The sequence below is a fragment of the Maylandia zebra genome, linkage group LG5, assembly GCF_041146795.1.
Source record: "Maylandia zebra isolate NMK-2024a linkage group LG5, Mzebra_GT3a, whole genome shotgun sequence".
In the NCBI taxonomy this organism is placed as follows: domain Eukaryota; kingdom Metazoa; phylum Chordata; class Actinopteri; order Cichliformes; family Cichlidae; genus Maylandia; species Maylandia zebra.
Genome location: NC_135171.1, coordinates 24,551,345 through 24,570,214, shown reverse-complemented (window position 1 = coordinate 24,570,214; position 18,870 = coordinate 24,551,345). Strand labels below are relative to the sequence as shown.

Sequence of the window (18,870 nt, the reverse complement as noted above, 5' to 3'; positions counted from 1 at the left end):
GAGCAATTAGAACATTCTGTAGGTATTACAGGTACTGTGCTGCAGTGGTTTCTATCATATCTATCTAATAGACTCCAATTTGTTCATGTAAATGGAGAGTCTTCTTCATACACTGAGGTCAATTATGGAGTTCGACAGGGTTCAGTGCTAGGACCAATTCTGTTTACTTTATACATGCTTCCCTGAGGCTGTATCATCAGAAGACATAGTATACATGTTCACTGCAATGCCGATGATACCCAACTCTATCTGTCCATGAAGCCAGATAACACACACCAATTAGTTAAACTGCAGGAATGTCTTAAAGACATAAAGACCTGAATGGCCGCTAACTTTCTGATTCTTAATTCAGATAAAACTGAGGTTATTGTACTCGGGCCCTGAAAATCTTAGAAATATGGTATCTAACCAGATTCTTACTCTGGATGGCATTTCCTTGGCCTCCAGTAACACTGTGAGGAACCTTGGAGTCATTTTTGACCAGGATATGTTCTTCAGTGCACATATTAAACAAATATGTAGGGTTGCTTTTTCAAATCCCAAACCCCGGGGTTAGATTTGGTTCTCAGAAGGAAACAGTAATACTGTGACTAGTGTTTAACCACCAATAGTGGTGTGTGTTTGCACTATACTAGCTAAGGAAATAGCTAAAATGGCTGAGCTGCAAGCACATATACTGTAAATGGTTTCACATCTGGCATTGGCTGCAAGCCTAACACAAACTGAAGGAACATTACTTAAAAATGTTGCAAGAAGTGATGATGTCACCACCAACACAATGACAATAAATGCTTTACATATTCTGCATTCACATTATATTCTATCCCATGTACTTAAGCTGACCAAAAGCCTGTGACTAGTTTAGGATGATGAATGGCATTTGCTGCCATGCTCACATGACAAACACAGTTTGCTGCATTATATATCCAATGTACCCTCACTACTCTGTCTTGTGTCTTGATTTCCCATGCCTTCTTCTGCACGGCTGGCATGAAATCTCTGCTATTGCAATCACTATATGGTGCCGCTGTAAGGGCAAACAGTGGCTGTACAGAACAGAGTAACTTCCATATCATGTCTTTTTTGGTTAAGGAGATTCAGGCTCCAATGATTTTTTTAATTTGAATTTTGTGTAGTTTCACAAGACATGAACTGGATTTTAGCTAGAAACTGAAACAATGCTTTACTTACTTACCTATCCTCACTTCGTCAATTGCTGCAAAAATTGGGCCATGATGGGATTTTCTGTGTTGGAGCTTGCTGCAATTATTTGGCTGGAAAGGGAGATTAAATCTCATTATCAGACAAGCAGTTAAAAGCACACTGGCTTCCTGTGGAAGTGCTACTCCCAGACTTTGCCATATTGAGCTTGGTGTGCTCTTTTATAGAGTGACAAGTCCATAGCCTTGATGCTAAATAGTGACTCTAAACTACTGACATTTACATCTGTTTCATTACATCTAATTCTTGACAATACGCTTTTACAGTTTCAGAATAAAAAAGGAAATGTGATTTTAAAAACCCCCACATTTTTGAAGGTTACATTTATTATTTAAATATCACTTTGTCACATATTTTGTTCCAATCTTATTGGTCTTCCCTAGTCATAAATTCCGTTAAATTACAATGTGTCCTCTTCCCACGCTTCCTTCTCTATGTGCATATTTTGGTTATTTGATGATTATTTGGACTGAAATGAATGTAGGTTAATGTATTGTGCATTGTGGCTTGGAGGAATTGGCTTTTAGCCAAAATAGCTGTAGTGTCTGTGCTGGCCCAGCCTTCAGTGCAGGTGTCACAAGAATGTTACTGCGGCATGAACCATTTTGTCAGAAACTATCAGTTATGTTTACAGCAAACATCTCTTGTAGTGACAGAGCTGATTGCATATTCACCAACTCGTGCAAAAAACTACCATAGTACTGAACAGGTCAGTAATGTGCAATAACATCTTTCTTTATAGAAACAGAAAATAAGTTTTTTCTAAGGGTAAAATGTTCTTCATAAAACAATTTGTTCCACAATTAACCACCTGCATAGTTCCACAATAAATAAATAATTTTAGAAAATGAAAGCATTTAAAATGGAGTGGACTTTTATTCACCTACCCTTTAAATGGAATGAACACATAACACAGGGATTATAATCTATAGAACTTTATTTATTTTGCAGATAACATATATTGCAATCATGCTTTTTCATATAACACCATCTAGACATTTATTATATTTTTTACATATAATATTTTACATTAGGCCCATGAAACAGCTAGAAATATACAAAACAATATTCTCTGACTAGACATTTCTATTACATTATTGTTATTATCATTATTATAATCTTCTTTATTATTAATCTATTCTGCTGTTATCTTCATATTTTTTTGCTTTTTTGTTTTTTTACAGTTGAGAGATATGTGCTTTAGTTTCTGAGACAGTATTATTGCAGAAAACAGCAAATGATATCATTTTTTTCTGTTCAACATTTAGACGAAAGGAAAAAAAATCCAGGTTGTACGGACATTCACAGATACATGTATTACACAGTCCAGTTTACAACATCATTCAAGAGAGAAAACTGCAATATGGTAACTTTATACAAAATTCACGGAACCCTTTAGTCATTGCACATTTAAACACATCTTTGAAAAAAAAACATAAATAAAAGAAAAGATGGGACTGGTTCAACCTGATTCCTGTCGCATAGCTGCCACAGAAGCAAATTCTCTTGATCCTTCTTCGTAGTAATACAGCGATATCTCCGGTCTGTCACAAAGTCAGGATCTACTCATATGCTATTATATTGCCGAGCAACTTGATATGTTATAATAGGTTTTTATTCACCCTATGAAAAGGAGTAGTTTTCGGTGGTGTTGGCCTATAAAGCATCTGGCTATGTCCTGTTAACAGTACTTCAGCCAGTTTTGTTCTGTGTCTGTGCCAAAGTTTATCTGCCCATTTCTTGTATTGGAAATATAAGACAGAATAGGAACAACTTATGGCTTCTACCAACATCTGTGAAGGCCATGACAGCTTATACACAGTGAAAGAAAATATGCTAGCAGAGCAGATGGCACACAGAAAAGAGGCAGGAATTTGGATCAGCTTTTGAATGTACCCAAGTAGATATATATATATATATATATATATATATATATATATATATATATATATATATATATATATATATATATATATATATATATATATATATATATGTGTGAAGTCTTCATTCTGGTTTGCGACTTTATGTTTTGTTGCTGCTTCAGGTAGCATGTTGAATTTATGGGGAAAAAAATGACCATTTTCACACTTGTTGTCGTTTAATACAGCATTCATTGTTTCAGTGTATCGTGGTAGTATCTGAGAGAATTTGGTCACTTCCACCTTTGTTCCTGAGAAGTGGGTTACTAAATAGATACACAAGTAAACGATTCCAGACAGAATAATGGTAGTAATGATAGAAATCATCTCGCACGCTACACTGCAGCCTATTAGCTCTCACAGTTTAAACTCTGAATTAGTATTGTTTTATTTCAGTGTAACACTTTTCCTTCTACTTAATTGGTGTCAGTTGAAGAAAAGTCACCATTTTCCAAATGTTTACTCTCCAGAAGAAGTGCACATGTAGGAGTTTTGTAATGGCTACGCCTTTATTTTTAGAGGTACTAGTTTACAGATTCAAACTGTGCTTGTGGGCGACTGTTCTTTTCACTACCCTGCTGCTCTATAGTCAAAAGGGGATTCTCGAATAATTACTTTAATTAGACTCTTTATTTAATCCATAAATGCTCAGTGGGTCAGCAGTCTCAGAGCATTAATTTGGTCCTTCTCACTCACACACATAGAAAATAACCTAAAACTTGTTCTACAAAAAAGATTTGGACAACATACAAAGTTATTGTTCTTTAGAAAACAAAGAAACAATTATAACAGTCTCTTGCTATGTATTATATATGTTATTTTTGCTGTGGTCACAGTTTTCACTCATGCCAAAAATAAATTGGACACTTAGAAATTCCATACTGTACTTGTGCTTTTCAGTTGTATCCCCAGACACGGGTAGTAAACATTTCAGGTGAAGTGCAGGATTTGCAGGGGATTGATAGTCTAGTTAAATTTGTTTTAAAAATAAAAGCAAATTTGGCCTTACCTGTTGCATGTTCCCACATTGTCTTTGCCTTAAATTGCTCAATATTCCATTTCCACTTTGCTAACTTTCAAATTGTGTTTTCATCTACTACACGGCATTTATTTTGATGTATTTATTTCATGGACATGCAAAATGCATTTTACCGATAAACCCTTTTGTACAATAGTTGGAGTTTAGTAGATTACTCAAAGCACATTACTACTGAATCAACATGGGCCTCCAAATTTTAATTATATATATTCAATATACAGTATTTTACTAAGTCACATTTCCTTTTCTAAAAAGGCTAACTTTTTTGCATAATGAAATTCATAATATCACAATAACTTTGCTGGATAATTTGCTTGTCATCATAAGTTTTATAACTTTGTATTTTACAAATAAACATACAGAAAACCCCCTAAAAATAACTGTGTAATCAGGTTGGTTTCACATGTCCCCAGGAGGTAGGTGAATAAAAGCAGACATAAAAGTCTAGTGGTTGTTCCCAACCTTGATTACGTTTCTTCTATTGTGGAGTGCCAGTCTGGCTGTTGAGACAGAGATCAGACCTTTTTAGATGTAGGCTTCCTCAGTAGCAGGGTTCTGATTCTGGTTTTCTGTCTGCTGGTCTGGACCATTTTCCTGAGCCTTCACCAGTACCAAAGGCTTGATCATCATCCGCAGACGCTGAGAAGAAGATCAGTACCACAGTTAATATCGTGAGCTGAGAAGTCAGTGTTCAAATCCAAAGGCTGTAACAAACCACATGAGCTATGCAGCTGTGAGCTTAAGGGATAAATGACCTTAGGCTTTGAATGTAAACATTCTTCTACTGGATGCTTTCCAACCTGAGATAAAGTTATATGAATTAATATACCTTTAGAGAGTGAAACCTACTAATGACACCAACAAACTTCCATGGGCCAAACTTACTAAACTTACTAAATCTTTAAAAAATGCTCTCAGCTATGCAGCGTCAGAACAGGGCTTTGCAGTCAACATTTTTATGGAGTGTTTGTGAAACTAAGTGTTCGCCTGGGTGCAGAGCACTAATCAACTTGCTGATTGCTACAATTAGACAATCAGCCATCAGCTGTTACTGCAGGATCTGACGCCTGCACATCGCCTCTGATAGCCTCTGTTCCACTGTCTGCAATTATCGCCCATTTATTCTGTCAGTGGTGACTATAAAGCTATATCTGTCAGAGGAGACTAAGAGACTATCTGTAAGCCTGCTTATTCGGCTCACTGTGGATGACTGCAAATCAAGAAGTTGTTAATGTAAATGGTATACCAGAAAAGGTATTCTCTTACAGTGATTAGTAACATCAGGTCAATAAAAATGCAGCGTGGCACTGCCCTGCGTATAAACGTCATTTACCAAGGACTTCATGGCTGTTGTATGTCATTGTCACTGTTACAGCACACAGCTATCAGAAATTATTTAACAAAACTAATTAAAAATCTATTTCACTAATCCTTTTATCACCGCTCTACGCTTCATGACAATTTACTACTTTGCCCAGGATGCTAGTGTGTTTTACTTATTATAAAACCATTGAATTACAGTGGTGCTGTACAGTTTTAATGCATGGAGCAAAGTCACACTCGCTATGCTCATCCTTTTCCCTTTCAGTGTGGAGCATCTTTTGGCTTCTAAATTACAAAATTAATTACAAAACATAGCTGCAAGCGGCAACAAGGGGGCCAAGAAGTTCAGCAGGGTACAGTCACAATGTCAGTTTGATCTGATTATGTTAAAGGTGTATCTGTTAGCACTGATTGAAAATAAAACCTCTTTTTACCATTTGCATGGCTTCTAGGGACTCAGAAAAAAGTGCATAGTGTGTACACCAAGACTGATGTTAATTTATGAAAGAGATGCTGTGCTACAGTATGATTTCCTTTTTTATATCAATTGTCCGTAAGGGGCAAATGGATAGAAAAGTCAAAATCCATGTGATAACTTTAGAGAGGGTTGTTTTGAAGATCACCTCTGACAATATTTGTAGACATCAGAAAAAAATGTAGCCTTTCAATGAAATCACTCATGGTGGTTGCATCAATTAGGTTGAAAAGGAGACATATCCTGGCTTTGGGGCCTTCCAGAGACACCACACAAAAATTCTTGTTTATGTCCTATATCTCTTTCGTCCAACATCATACAAAAACAAAACACTACTAAAGCTATAGAACTGATCAGCTCTATAGCTTTACACTAGAAACTGCAAGTTTGTACCTTCTTATAGGCGTTGACATAGCTTTTAGCAATATTGATGGTCACACATGCAAATTCCCAGCAGATGCCAATTTTGTCTGAATGTCTTGTTCTTTTATTCACTGAAATGAGGCACTAGGAGACCTTCTTGGGCATAAGGAAAACTCAGCAGCAGTTCTGTGACAATCAACCCACTTGTCTGATGCTTTGTATTGTGTGAACTCCATTTGAGTCCTTGAGCCTAGTTTGTGCAGCCAGACCTGATGAATGGACAACAGAGCAAGCATAGGCTGAAATAGAAGCCCTCTGTGCCTATTGGTTGACTCTGATTATGTTTTTCTGTTTTTACTATTATTGTACGACCGTCTACTGGTCAGATGCAGCCCGTTCTCACTCCCGAGGCGTAATATACTGACAATTTAATGTGATTGCTGCATTGCTGGCTGTGTTTCAAAAGTACATCCTATCTCTTTTACCTAATCACATTTCAGAATCAGAATTCATAAGGACTTAGGAAAGGAGAACAAGAATGCACTGAGAATAAACATCCTTATGCTAGAATATGTACTCATGAGATGTCCCAAAGTTATGGTGATATTAAGATTCTTTGGAATCCACGAGTAGCTAATTTGCCTCATTTGTGTTTTTTAAAAGTTATGTGCCTAAACATACCGCTAAATCTGAACCATTGGTGGCCCTAGAGCACTCGTGGCAAAGCCATTAAACTCGGTAAAAAGAATCAGGGAACTGCCAGTGGACAAAGAAGAAGAAGGAGAATAGAAGACTGCTGGTGCCTGCACAGGTTCTCTGTTTGGCCCTTAATTATAATCCTTTCATAGTACTTTCAAAGCTGCCCATTATGAAATTAATAAAAAGTAAAGGTAATAAAGCTCATGGGTTAGTATATTCTGGTAAAGCGGGCTGCATTTGTGGTGACCTAAATATTTATCTAAACTTCTGTACATGGTGTAAATGGATCTTTCACTAAATCCTTTGGGCTTGTATTTTTCTTTATCTGCATATAGGATCGCCTTACATCCTGTATGAGCTAATATCAGTTTGGCTTGTGCAAAAAAATCATGCATAAGAAGTAATCCACTTGAAACACTCAGTGTGGCTTATTCAGCTGCAGAGTCCAGGGTAAAGCTACTAGATGTGTGAAAAGCTCAGAGGTGGGTATAGTGATGCATTATACGCTGGTTTATCTTTAGCTACTTGTCAGCCGTACACTCTTGGCATTTATACCATAGCTTTAAAAAGAATAACATCCCACTTCCTTTCTTAACAAGAAAAGGATATTAATTTTTGTAGTGTAAAGCAGGCAATTATAACAATTTGTGAAATACAATTAAAAAAGTCAAGCATTAATATATTTGTCTTACCTCTTTGTATGTGCCTTTGAGTGTGAGGAACATGTAGCCCATGTAGCCAGGGATGAGAATCATGGAGGAGAGGGCCATGCACCAGCCGACCCCCTGACCCCAGGCAGGGAACACATAGTCGCCCATAGTAAGAGGAACCATCTGTATTGCACTAAACAAGAAGACTCCCTGTACGCAAGAGGAACAAGAGAAAAGATCTAATTATGCTTACAAATATGCTACCAAACTGCATAATGTTTAAGCTAAGATAAGAGTTTTGCAAATTGTACTATTTCCTATATTGTCTTATACAGATGTGGTTGGGACACACTATTGGATGATGGTGCTTAAATGCAAGTTAACACAAGCATTAAATCAAGTGTCAGTGAAAAGAAATAGACTCCAGCCAGAGAGAGAAGCAATCATCAAACAATGGCACACTTTTTCTTAAATGTATGGTTCAAGTCATTTGCAATATACAGAGTGCCTTCAAATAAAATACTGACCACAGTGGAGTACTATTTTTCTTTTGTGTTATGTTTGTGCTTGCCGCACTTACAGCCACAACGAGTGGAGTAAAGACAACCCAGCAGGCCTTCCACCAGAGACATGGTCTGTAGCCAATCATTTCTTCAATGTTGTCATAGAATTTGTTCACACCTGGAACAAAAAAACCAAAAACATTATCAGTGCTGTTTTTATCATTATGTCACTGTGGATTTATATGTTTCCCATCTGAGTCTTAGATGTCAAAGCTTGGCATTGTAGCGACACCAAATTGGCAGCTAAAAGACAGAAAACACTTACTGTTCTAAGATGGAGAAAAAAAACCCTTTTTGTTTGGCTCACCATAGAACCATGAGATTGAGATACATTCGAAGAAGACCAAGAAGAGTAGGGACATCCCACTAGCTGAATAGTAATCAAACAGTTTAAACACGTACAGTCCACCCTGAAAACAGAGGCAAAGAACATGATGAGAAAGGAGAAGTAATGGAAAAAGCACTTACAGGCATGTGCGGGAGAGTATTAAACTAGTGCAGTGAAGTAACATCAAGAGTGAGAATAAATGGTTAAACATCCAACTGATGAACTCAGAACTCTAAATGGATTCTTTGTGAAAAGCTGTGTTTCTCCTACTGTGCAGTGCACGCAGTACCAATATGGCTCAAATTTCTACAGTGCCAGCATTTAGTGCCTTGCAGCTATCAAGTCATTCTAGAGACCAGCTCAAGAGGACTTCTTGGAGTTTGTCCACTTCTACATTTTGAAGCTTGATATACTTCATACTGCCTGGAACAGCGATTAGGATAACTGCCATAAAATAACGTGCTGTGCATGTAGCATGATGGAAATCCAATGTGACTGGAATAGAGGAACAGCGCAGGCTCTTGAATTGTCATAGCTCAAGAGATGCAGAAGCTTTTATTGCATATTACTGACACGTTGGTTTTTTTTTTCTTGCTTATCATTTTCTTTGTCTTGCATTTCAAACTGATGCAAATCTTTGAAGTGTTTTTAGCATAATGTTACCTGAGGGAAATGACTCAGAGTGTGTCAATTGAAGAAGCAGAGTTTGGAATTCCAATATATTCAAATAAACTTTGATAGCTAAATATTTATGTGTAAACAATAGTTTATAGAACTGTGTTAAGCCCTCAAATGTCATTTTATTACTCAAATCTGAAATCCAGCATAGTAGAAAAGACAAATGATTAAGTACAATGACATTTCTCTTCAACAGACTAAAACACCTATTTTAATTACAGTCATAATTGGGTTAAAACAGCTCTTGTAGATTAAAATGGGATTAAAATAGCGCACTGTGCATAAGCCCCAGGAAAATTTGTCTTGTACACAGAGGTCATTCACTCATAAATGAGCTGTGACTAATACTGAAATGCTAAGACTTAAAATTATTGAGGAAATAATAAAATATACTAGTGATTTTGGAACAACTGAAGCTTTTGAATCACATTTGCAAAGTATGGCTGTCCTGAGAGTACAGAAATAGCAGCGAATGTGGGGTCAGGAGAAACAAAGGGCTGTTTTCCTTTGGGGGAGGATAAATGTGCCCCGAAAATGAAATCAGTAGACAGTCCGAGTGTAAAGGTGACATGTTAGAAGCTTATGAATTGTCTACAAAGGCTCATTCACTAAGGAGAATGAATGTGTCGAGAAAACGTTGGGATATTCGCCTCCTCGGACAGTCAGGTTACTTTAATAAATTGTTTGTGACCTTATGATGTGATTAACAAAGCGCTGGGGTTCCTCCTCCTTGAATATGCGCAGCAGTTTCAATGAATATTTAGAAATTGAAGAGAACGTGTACTAGACTAAAGCCATTTTATCATTTCTCAAGGATATGTTGATATGATATGCAAATCAGAGCCCTTAATGACCAGATCACACCACATGGGAATCTTGCTAGTAGATGTTGGGGGATCTCTTTTTGTACTCGAGTAAATACTAAATATTGTGAATCAGTTTGGCATGTTAGTCTCAAGAATTAGACCCTATGACTGTTTTACAAAGTGTAAAGATGAACCCAACAAATGCAGGCATTGATCAGGTTAATGTCTGGTTGTTGTTAATGTAAATATAAAACAGAAGGTAAATTCACAGAAAATGTCCTATTAAATGACCTGTTGTTGTTGTTGTTTTTGTTTTGTTTTTTTTACTTTGGACTTACTGTAAAATACAGACATTCCAGAGTAAGTAGTAAAAAAAAAAAAATCTGTTATTTAATAATTTGTTACTTAATTACAGTGGTGCAGCATGAATGGCCATGGGGGGTGCTTTGTAGGACCGATTCTGGCCCACAACCCTTATGTTTGACATGCCTGCACATTCAGAGTTAGTGCACATTCATATTCACCTGTGTGATGTTGGACAGGCCAATGATGTAAGAAATAAGGCAGACAACTGCAATGAAGATCTCTCTACGCTTTCGAAGGACATGGGGGAATTCATCAACCAGGGCAGTGATGAAGCCTTCCACAGTGCAGAACTGGAGATATTGCAGAATCAGGTTGAAACTGTTACACAATACATTTCTGTCACAATAAAAACATTGCTAAGGTTTAGTATCTGAGCAAAAGAGCAATGGTAAGTTTTTTGGCACATTAGTGCAGTATCAAACTGAAAACTTAGATCATTTTTATTTGAAGGTTAGAAAAGTATTTTAGAAAGCATTTCATATTGGTAAAAGGAGACATTTTTTCTTGAAATATCTTTACCTGACTGTCAATTCCCAGCATCAAGAGCATGGAGAAAAACAACACTGCCCAGAGAGGGGAAATGGGAAGCTGGGTGACAGCCTCTGGATATGCCAAAAAAGCCAAGCCAGGTCCTGATAAAAGATAAATATCAGAGATAATGTGATTTGTATTTGACAGTGGGACACAAATAAAACATGTGGTATTTGGCTATGACGTAGTGGCTCCATAGTGTAATGGCTTTCACAATTGCCTAACAAGTGATAGGCTCCTGATTCCTGTCCTGGGAGATTACTCTATATGAGTCGCATCAGGCAGGGCATCAGATGTAAAGATCTTCCAAATCAAACATGGGGAGCTACCCACTGTGGTGACTCCTTGTGAATAAGGGAGCAGCTAAAAGTATCTGGTTTTGACTGAAGAAGTCAAAACAATAAATTTAAACTGGGCTCATATGACAGTACTGAAAGTGTAAAACTTGATAAAAGAAGAAACAAAAAAAAGAAGTTGATCTCGAAGTGTCATTGAGAGAAAAAAGTACACTGAATGTCAAAGCTGAGTATTTGTAAAGGACTGAGAGTACAGAGAGTTTTTGCAAAGTATTTCCCTTCTAATAATCCCAGCAATCTGGACCAACAGTGTAAAAAAAATCATTTGTCCCTTCAAAATTATAGCAGCTGCAATGGCTGACTTTTTGCACCGTATTTGTAGTCATATTATCTTTTGCCTGTGTCTGTTATTACTATTGAGTTTCAACATTGATTGCAATTACCTGAGGCTGCCACATCAGCGATGGGTCTCTTTGTCACATTGGCCATAAATCCCACGATGGAGAAGATGACAAAGCCGGCGAACATACTGGTAAAGGAGTTGATGCAGCAGACAATGACAGAATCTCTGTAGGGGAGAGACAAAGCACGCTGCAGCCATTGTCACGCCTATATCAATTCCTTATCAACCCGTCACACATTGTGGCGAGGCTTGTGGGAGTGGAGTGGTGGGGGGTGGGGTGGAAAGGGAAAGGTGGAAAGCCATTTTGCATCTGGCAGTGGCACAACAGCTGAATACATTGATAATGTCCTGATTTTATAAAACGGCAGTGAGTTCTAGCAGTTTTACGACTAGAGAGACAAATGGGCAGATGGCCAGTGTTTATTTTATAAGGTGACAGCCTTTGACAGTCACCAAATGTGTGTACCTGAATCTAAAACACTATGTGGAGCCAAAATAATGAAACAACTGATATAACAGGGGGCTCAAATAGTCCCAAAATAGAACAAACTGCAGACACTATGCTGTCACGGAAACCAAAAATAATCCCAGGAAGAGACATCTGCACGGTCTCCATATAAAAAATAAATAAATAAATGATATGAGTGAGTGGTGTTAGATGGTAATTTTTTAACAGGCATTTAATTCAAGCTGTAAATAAACAGAAACAGTATTTTATTCACCTACCTGTATACGTTGTTGGTGAAGGGATTATAGCTGCCGAGAGCAATCAGAGAGCCTAATCCTAGCCCGTAGGAAAAGAAGATCTGAGTGGCAGCGTCGAGCCACACCTGACACACAGACAGAAAAGAGGTTCAAGTAAGTGTGCTTGTGCAAAAATTGCTGCTAAAAGAAGATTTTTGTTTGAAAAACCGGCCAGGATTATATTCATTTACTGATTATCAGGACTCTTTTCTCTGATGAAAGCATGTGCATAAATGCTAGAAAGAGGGAAACTGTTTGTTCTGCACTGTAACGCCTCAGCATTGTTTTGTCGTGCCTGATGCTATTTGATCAACTGTCAAATCACTGAATCGTGATCTGACCTCAGCTTCTCAGTCTTTACAGAAATAAACACATTATCTCATAATCAATACTGTAAAAGAAAGTATTTGTGAACTGTGCTAATAATGGTACTTGCAATGAACAATCATGGTTATAAACATCATTCACAGACATTCACGTTAAAGCTCTGCAATCACTGAAAATGGATCTGGAATCTTGTTGACTTATTAGTTCCCATCCATTCATGTAGGTACAGAGACCTACATAATGTTAAAAAAAACAACAACCCTGAAACATTACCCCAAAAACCAAAACACATCAAGTTGGGGCTCATCTTATACTCTGCAGCAACCTTAATTTTGGTTGCTGCTGCAGAATATCTACATGTATTCGTGATCAGAAAGAGCAGCGAGCTCACCTCAGACTCCTTAAGCTTGTTGAAGTCTGGTGTGATATAGAAGAGGATTCCATCAATGGCACCGGGCAGAGAGACACCACGGCAAAACAGGATGAACAACATGAAGTAAGGGTACGTGGCAGAGAAGTACACCACCTACGGGGCACAAAATCGTGATTACTGCAAAATAATCTCTCTAAGCCATCTTTAAGATCTCCCGAGAATATTTGAGGCAAGAGCGCAGTTTGAAAACCGACAAGTTCTTAATCTCATCAACTTATTGTGTTACTGAGGCACCATCCACACAGAGCAGCTTAGTGCCCTAGTCAACCATCTCCCAGAGGCACAGTGACCCCAGAAAGACTGGGTTCAGCACACTCCCGGCGCACTATTTCCCTCCTTATCTGAACTAATTTCAGACTGTGCTGTCAAAGTCAACACTAATCATGCCAGCCAAGATAACATCTACTGCATAAAAATGAATCAGCAGAGGATCTTGTTGTGAAAGTTAGGAAATTGTTGAAACTCCTTTTGCCATACTGAAAAAAACAGACATCAAAATAAAGATCAAGCAACAGCAAATAGAAATCTCATACTTTAGCTCAGTGTACAGATGATGCAAACTCTGTCGGGCTGTTTGCCATTGTGCAAAATGTTGGTACTTATATAACACAACATGCTTTATAATAAAAGGATATTCCAAAGGGATAGCCTATGTGTCCATGTATAATCTTTTTGTATGATTTTTAACTTTTTTGTGACAGTGTACCAGTGAAGCTCTTTTCCCACACTAACAGGAAATTACACAAAATTTCTAAAATAAGTGAGTAACTCCCTTTATTTCAACAATAATCTAAAGTTCTGTTGTTCCAGTTCTATATTTGGCTTTTTCATTGTTTATGCTGATGTCTGTACCTTCTTCTCCTACTTACTTTGCCAGTCCAGCTGACTCCCTTCCAGATACAGAAATAGACAAGGACCCATGCTATGGCGAGTGTGATAGCCAGTGGGATCCTGACCTCCCCAGGCTTCTCCAGGCCATCGGTCAGCTGATGCATGTTTCGTCTGGAGGGAAGTAAAGGGGTCTTACTACAATACACAAGGGCATCCTTGATGTCACATATGTAGCATGCATGGAAGCATACACAAATGTGCCTACATGCATCTGGATATTCACAAAGAGTCTTTTGATGGCTTTTTTCTCATCCTTAAAGCTTAAAGGTATGATAGCGAAAGGAAGTTGTGCTTCTGTGCACACGTTATTTTTCTCATCCATTATCCATTTGTGCACAGATTTTCCTCCTCTGCTGATATTCTGGGTAGATTGCTATTAACGGATATGGCCACTGAGTCATCATATGCAAATGGCCATATCTAACTCTGACCCATGATGTAATGATCATGCACATAAGGGAACCTCTAACCTTACTATGCAGTTAAAACCTATTAATAACATTAACTGAAATGTCCAGCTTACTCCCAGAACTCTACAACGGCACTGGTGAGGTTTGAGGTGTCTGTGATGCTGTAGTTGGTGTAGCAGCGCTCTGTGTTCCAGCTATTTCCACAAGTCTGCCACGGCAAATCCTGAAATTTAAGGAAAACGCACACAAACAGACACACACAGGTTCTTTTATTTGGAGCACTCTCCCACTGCCTATTCTCTCTAGCTGTCAAGCTGCCAAGACCACGATACTCATTCGGGACACTGAGATTTCATGGTTTTCTCAGAGCAGTGAATGCTTCATCGCCAAATGCATTTATCAATACCTTGTGTAAGGCACTAATTATGTGGGAAAGGAAGTAATAAATGTCATACTCTGTTAAGGGCTGTGAGGCCTTATATAAGAGATACTGGCAAACAGCACCTGCCTCATGATTAAAGGGTTAGAAAGTAATAGTACTAACAATACAGACAGGGCTATATCTGGAAAATCTCGGCCCTTAAAGGTTCAGAATTAGTGCCCTGTTACTACATTTGCTAAGAAATGTAGGACTTTAAATTTCAAATACTCACAGCACTGAAGGAGTTGTACAAATAGTAAATAGCCCAGGAAATGATAACAATGTAATAGATATTGAGCCAAAAGGACAGAACAGCAGCAGCCAGGCCAACACCTGAAACAATGGAAAATAAAGGTGTGATGTCAAATTGTGCTGAATAAAACAAAATGAGGAACACATGTAAGTCCACTTAGAATGCCTAAATAAAGTAGTTATTTAGAAAATTTAGTTTCAAGTCTTAACAATACATATAATTTACCTTTGAACATTGGAGCCAGCTTCCACACTCCAAGACCTCCAATAGAAGTGTACTGACCAAGAGCCGTCTCCAGAAAGAACAGAGGCATACCAGCAAATATGAGGGTCAAAAAGTAGGGAATCAAGAAGGCCCCTGAATGAAAGGTGAGAAGTAAAGGTGTGTAAATGACGACAAAGGATATGCTAATAATTTTCAACATAATCCAATAAAACATATTAGGGGTGTTTTGTTTCTGCGCCCCAGATCACGTCACAGCTATTTGTCTGTGCGCAATTACGCACGGTTATACTGGACATGCAGTTTATATCTGTTATAAATAAAGAAGTCCTGGGCAAACTGTCAGGTTTTAATGTCGAGATCTTTGCGCTCCTTCTGGTGTGTGGATATCTGAAAATTGCCAAGAATTCCTCATTACCTCCACCGTTTTTTCCACATAAGTAAGGAAATCTCCAGACATTTCCGAGTCCGATTGCGTATCCGACACAAGAGAGGAGAAAGTCAAATTTCCCACCCCACGTTTCTCTTTCGGGTATCTCCTTTTTCGTCTTCTGCACTTTCACCACCAAGGTTTTGGGTTTGTCGTTTGGCGTGGTGGTGGGCGCGTCATTCACCGTCTCCGTTAAGACGTGTCCGTCCGAGGCTTTGGTCCCGTTGGTAGCCATGGTCGAGGTGTGCGTCGGACAGTCCTGACCAGTGGAGAAGAGGGGGTTTCAGCACTGGTCCAGATAGACAGCAGTTTATCCGTCCCGTACTTCCAGTTCCCAGACAACAGCCGAGAGGGGGAAAAAAACGAAAACTGGGGTACAGCGAGTGATTTGGAGAAAAGGCGAGGCGAGGACCTTAGCAACAATCCAGTGACCCTAAAAAACAAAAACAATAATATAGTTATAAATTTCACAGAAAAAGTGACATTCCTAAATTAGATATTGTTAGTTGCTTTGAATGCAAATATACTTATTCAAAATATATATGCATAGAGCCTTAAAACGAATGTCCTAATAATAATGAGGGATTAATTTTGCGATAATTACTGTGGATGTTAACTCCTTGGGTGAAATAAAAAAACATTTAAAGAGGAATTAAATATTCCTAAAAAAATTCTGTTAAATGACAGATTGAATTAAATTATATCTATTTAGCTCTCTCTCTTTATACATGTATATATATCGTGACATTTCTTAAGGGGTGACAAAAAAGTCTGTCCCGTGTTCTGTGAATCCCACGGGATCAAATAAAAGCTTCTCATGCAATATGAATCACTTTTAATTGCCTGGAGTGAATCCATGTTAGCAGAAATTTAGAGCCTGCTCTTGTCCTTGATTCATTATGCTCTAAATTCAATGGCCCACTTCTCACTGCTCCCTTACAAGAGAAAAGCAATTAAACACATTTAGAAATCAGACTCGATAGTGAATCACCTGGAGAGGCTAATAACTCACCAGAATTTGCAATTTGAATATAGATCTACATCAAATATCCATGGAATAGAGTTCTAATTTGCAATAGTTATTTCAGTTAATGCAAAAAAATTAGTAAATAAACGTAAAAGATCTACGTCATCTGTTTGTATTTTAAATAGCATTTTTAAATGCAAAATAAACGACCGTTAAAATGGTGAGCAGAGAGTGCGCTCTCTGTGCTCCCTTATTACCTTGTGCGTAATTGAGAGAAGCGGGGTACCGGGGTTGCATTTACAGATGGAAGCTAGAGTGTTATTTTTTCATATTTCAGTCTACTAATAAAAATACACCACTTCTATTCCAAGTTAATGTGACATTTTGCATCTAAGAGACATCGCGATAAGAACTGCTTGTGCATTTTCTGCGTATTTAAATTACACAATCTACAAAACACAGATTCAAATTTCACATACATGAAATGTGGCTGTAGAACAGAAAGATCAAAGAAGATGCTAATGGCTCCTGAAGAAAACTAAAAAAAAAGTAAAAAGTCTTCGTCGACCTCACGCGCAGCTGCATATCCTTACGCAAATTCAGCACATCTGCACACGGCAAATTCCTTGATGGTCCTCGCGTGTAACAAATGCATTTCTTTTCTCGAATTTATGTAAATTGCACCCCGTACAAGTGAATACTTACAATACAGTCCGCTACTTTGCAGATTCTTTCTCCGGGGGGGAATATCCCGATTTTGGAAAAAAGTAACTTCCTTTCACTTGCACTGAGTCAAACCGCGGTGAAAACTTTGCATTCGGCGACAGCGAGCGAATATATGATCCGAAAGGGGAGAGGATAGTGGGCAAATGCGTCTTTGAGAGCGAGGTGCTGTCCTTAAAGGAGTGGTGCTGAAAGAGAGGAGGGGAGAGAAGACGGAGAAAAGGAGCTGCCGCCGTCTCAGTTGAAGCGAGCAGGGACGTAACATGGAGCGCAGGATCCTCACTTTCGTCTACATAGCGTCAATGTCACCTCAAAGTCGACCCTCCCCAACTCCAACATTTCCACCACTGAGATGGCAGCGGGTTTGAGAGAGGAGCATCCGCTTGTCTCAAGGTTTTATATCGTTACTCCTGCAGCTTTTTTTCTCCCGTTTTTTTAAACATCAGCAACTTCTCTCTCTCTTTCTCTCTCTCTCTCCCACCTCCCCCTTCCCCCTCTCTCCCTTTGTGACTCACTCAAGGTCCAGATGATGAATAACACAGACTTAACACTTTTATGTAATCCTCTATTTTCCCAAAGTCATCCCTTGAATTAACTTGATTTCATCAAGTTGCCATTTAGAACACCGAAACGCATTAATAACGCACATGCACAACTATGAGAAACAAAATGTTCAAAAAGGCCACACTCGGGGTAAAAATAAGTGTAGTCTAATACTGCATCAAATGCAACTACTCCAAAGTAGAGGATACAGTGGAAGATGCCAATGGCTGCTTTAGCTGCTGGCAAAACATGATAAGAGGGTCCCAGCCAATAAAAGGAGTCAGGGTGTGTGAGATAAATTGAAAAATGTGCTTATAATCTTCTTAGCCCGCTGTCTTCCAAAATGAAATACCCTTGTGGAACATCTCAAACGAGCAGTCTTAATGCAGAGTTTAACTCCCACATTGAGATAAAATATGCGGCTCTCACTGGGAGATTAGACTTGCTCATGGTTTAATAGTTAAAGTTTGAGTTGTTAAAATGAGTAAGAACCAAACTGGTGTCAGATTAAAAAAGAGAGAGAGACTCTACACCTCCCTTTGTGATGATGTGAAACTGTTATTGAGATGACTTCTCCTCGCATATTTCCACACTGATGCATTGTCTTTACTGCTAGGTGACACTCTACCGTGCAATTTTAATAATAATGGATTGCATTTATATAGTGCTTTTCGAGACCCTCAAAGCACTTAACATTTCCACTATTCATTCACACACTGGTGGAGGCAAGCTACAGTTGTAGCCACAGCTGCCCTGGGGCAGACCGACAGAAGCAAGGATGCCATATCGCGCCATCAGCCCCTCTGGCCATCACCAGTAGGTGAAGTGTCTTGCCCAAGGACA

The 18,870-nt window shown here is 38.5% G+C and overlaps 1 protein-coding gene across 2 annotated transcripts; it reads right to left on the bottom strand.

The window, feature by feature from the left end:
- Positions 1-2,140: 2,140 nt before the first annotated feature.
- Positions 2,141-17,886, bottom strand: slc6a1b (solute carrier family 6 member 1b). Of its 2 annotated transcripts, none has more exons than XM_004548553.5 (15): positions 17,467-17,886; positions 15,783-16,227; positions 15,368-15,499; positions 15,122-15,222; positions 14,582-14,691; positions 14,037-14,169; positions 13,126-13,260; positions 12,390-12,493; positions 11,704-11,828; positions 10,953-11,065; positions 10,592-10,723; positions 8,563-8,665; positions 8,273-8,373; positions 7,735-7,902; positions 2,141-4,821 (listed from the first exon to the last, which is right to left on the bottom strand). In XM_004548553.5, exons 2-15 carry the CDS (start codon positions 16,027-16,029, stop codon positions 4,708-4,710), a joined length of 1,818 nt encoding a protein of 605 aa, XP_004548610.1. In that variant the 5' UTR covers positions 16,030-16,227; positions 17,467-17,886; the 3' UTR covers positions 2,141-4,707. The 2 variants fall into 2 exon arrangements, with proteins under 2 accessions (XP_004548610.1, XP_076740193.1); XM_076884078.1 differs by lacking the exon at positions 17,467-17,886 and adding an exon at positions 17,241-17,332.
- Positions 17,887-18,870: the final 984 nt, after the last annotated feature.

What these genes read in the sequence shown, in the direction of transcription:
- slc6a1b (XM_004548553.5), bottom strand. Translation starts at nt 16,029, where the DNA reads ATGGCTACCAACGGGACCAAAGCCTCGGACGGACACGTCTTAACGGAG. An exon ending in TGTACAACTCCTTCAGTGCT is followed by an intron (nt 14,692 to 15,121) that starts GTGAGTATTTGA and finishes CTTAAATTTCAG; the next exon opens with GATTTGCCGTGGCAGACTTG. An exon ending in TTACTCCACTCGTTGTGGCT is followed by an intron (nt 7,903 to 8,272) that starts GTAAGTGCGGCA and finishes TCTTGCGTACAG; the next exon opens with GGAGTCTTCTTGTTTAGTGC.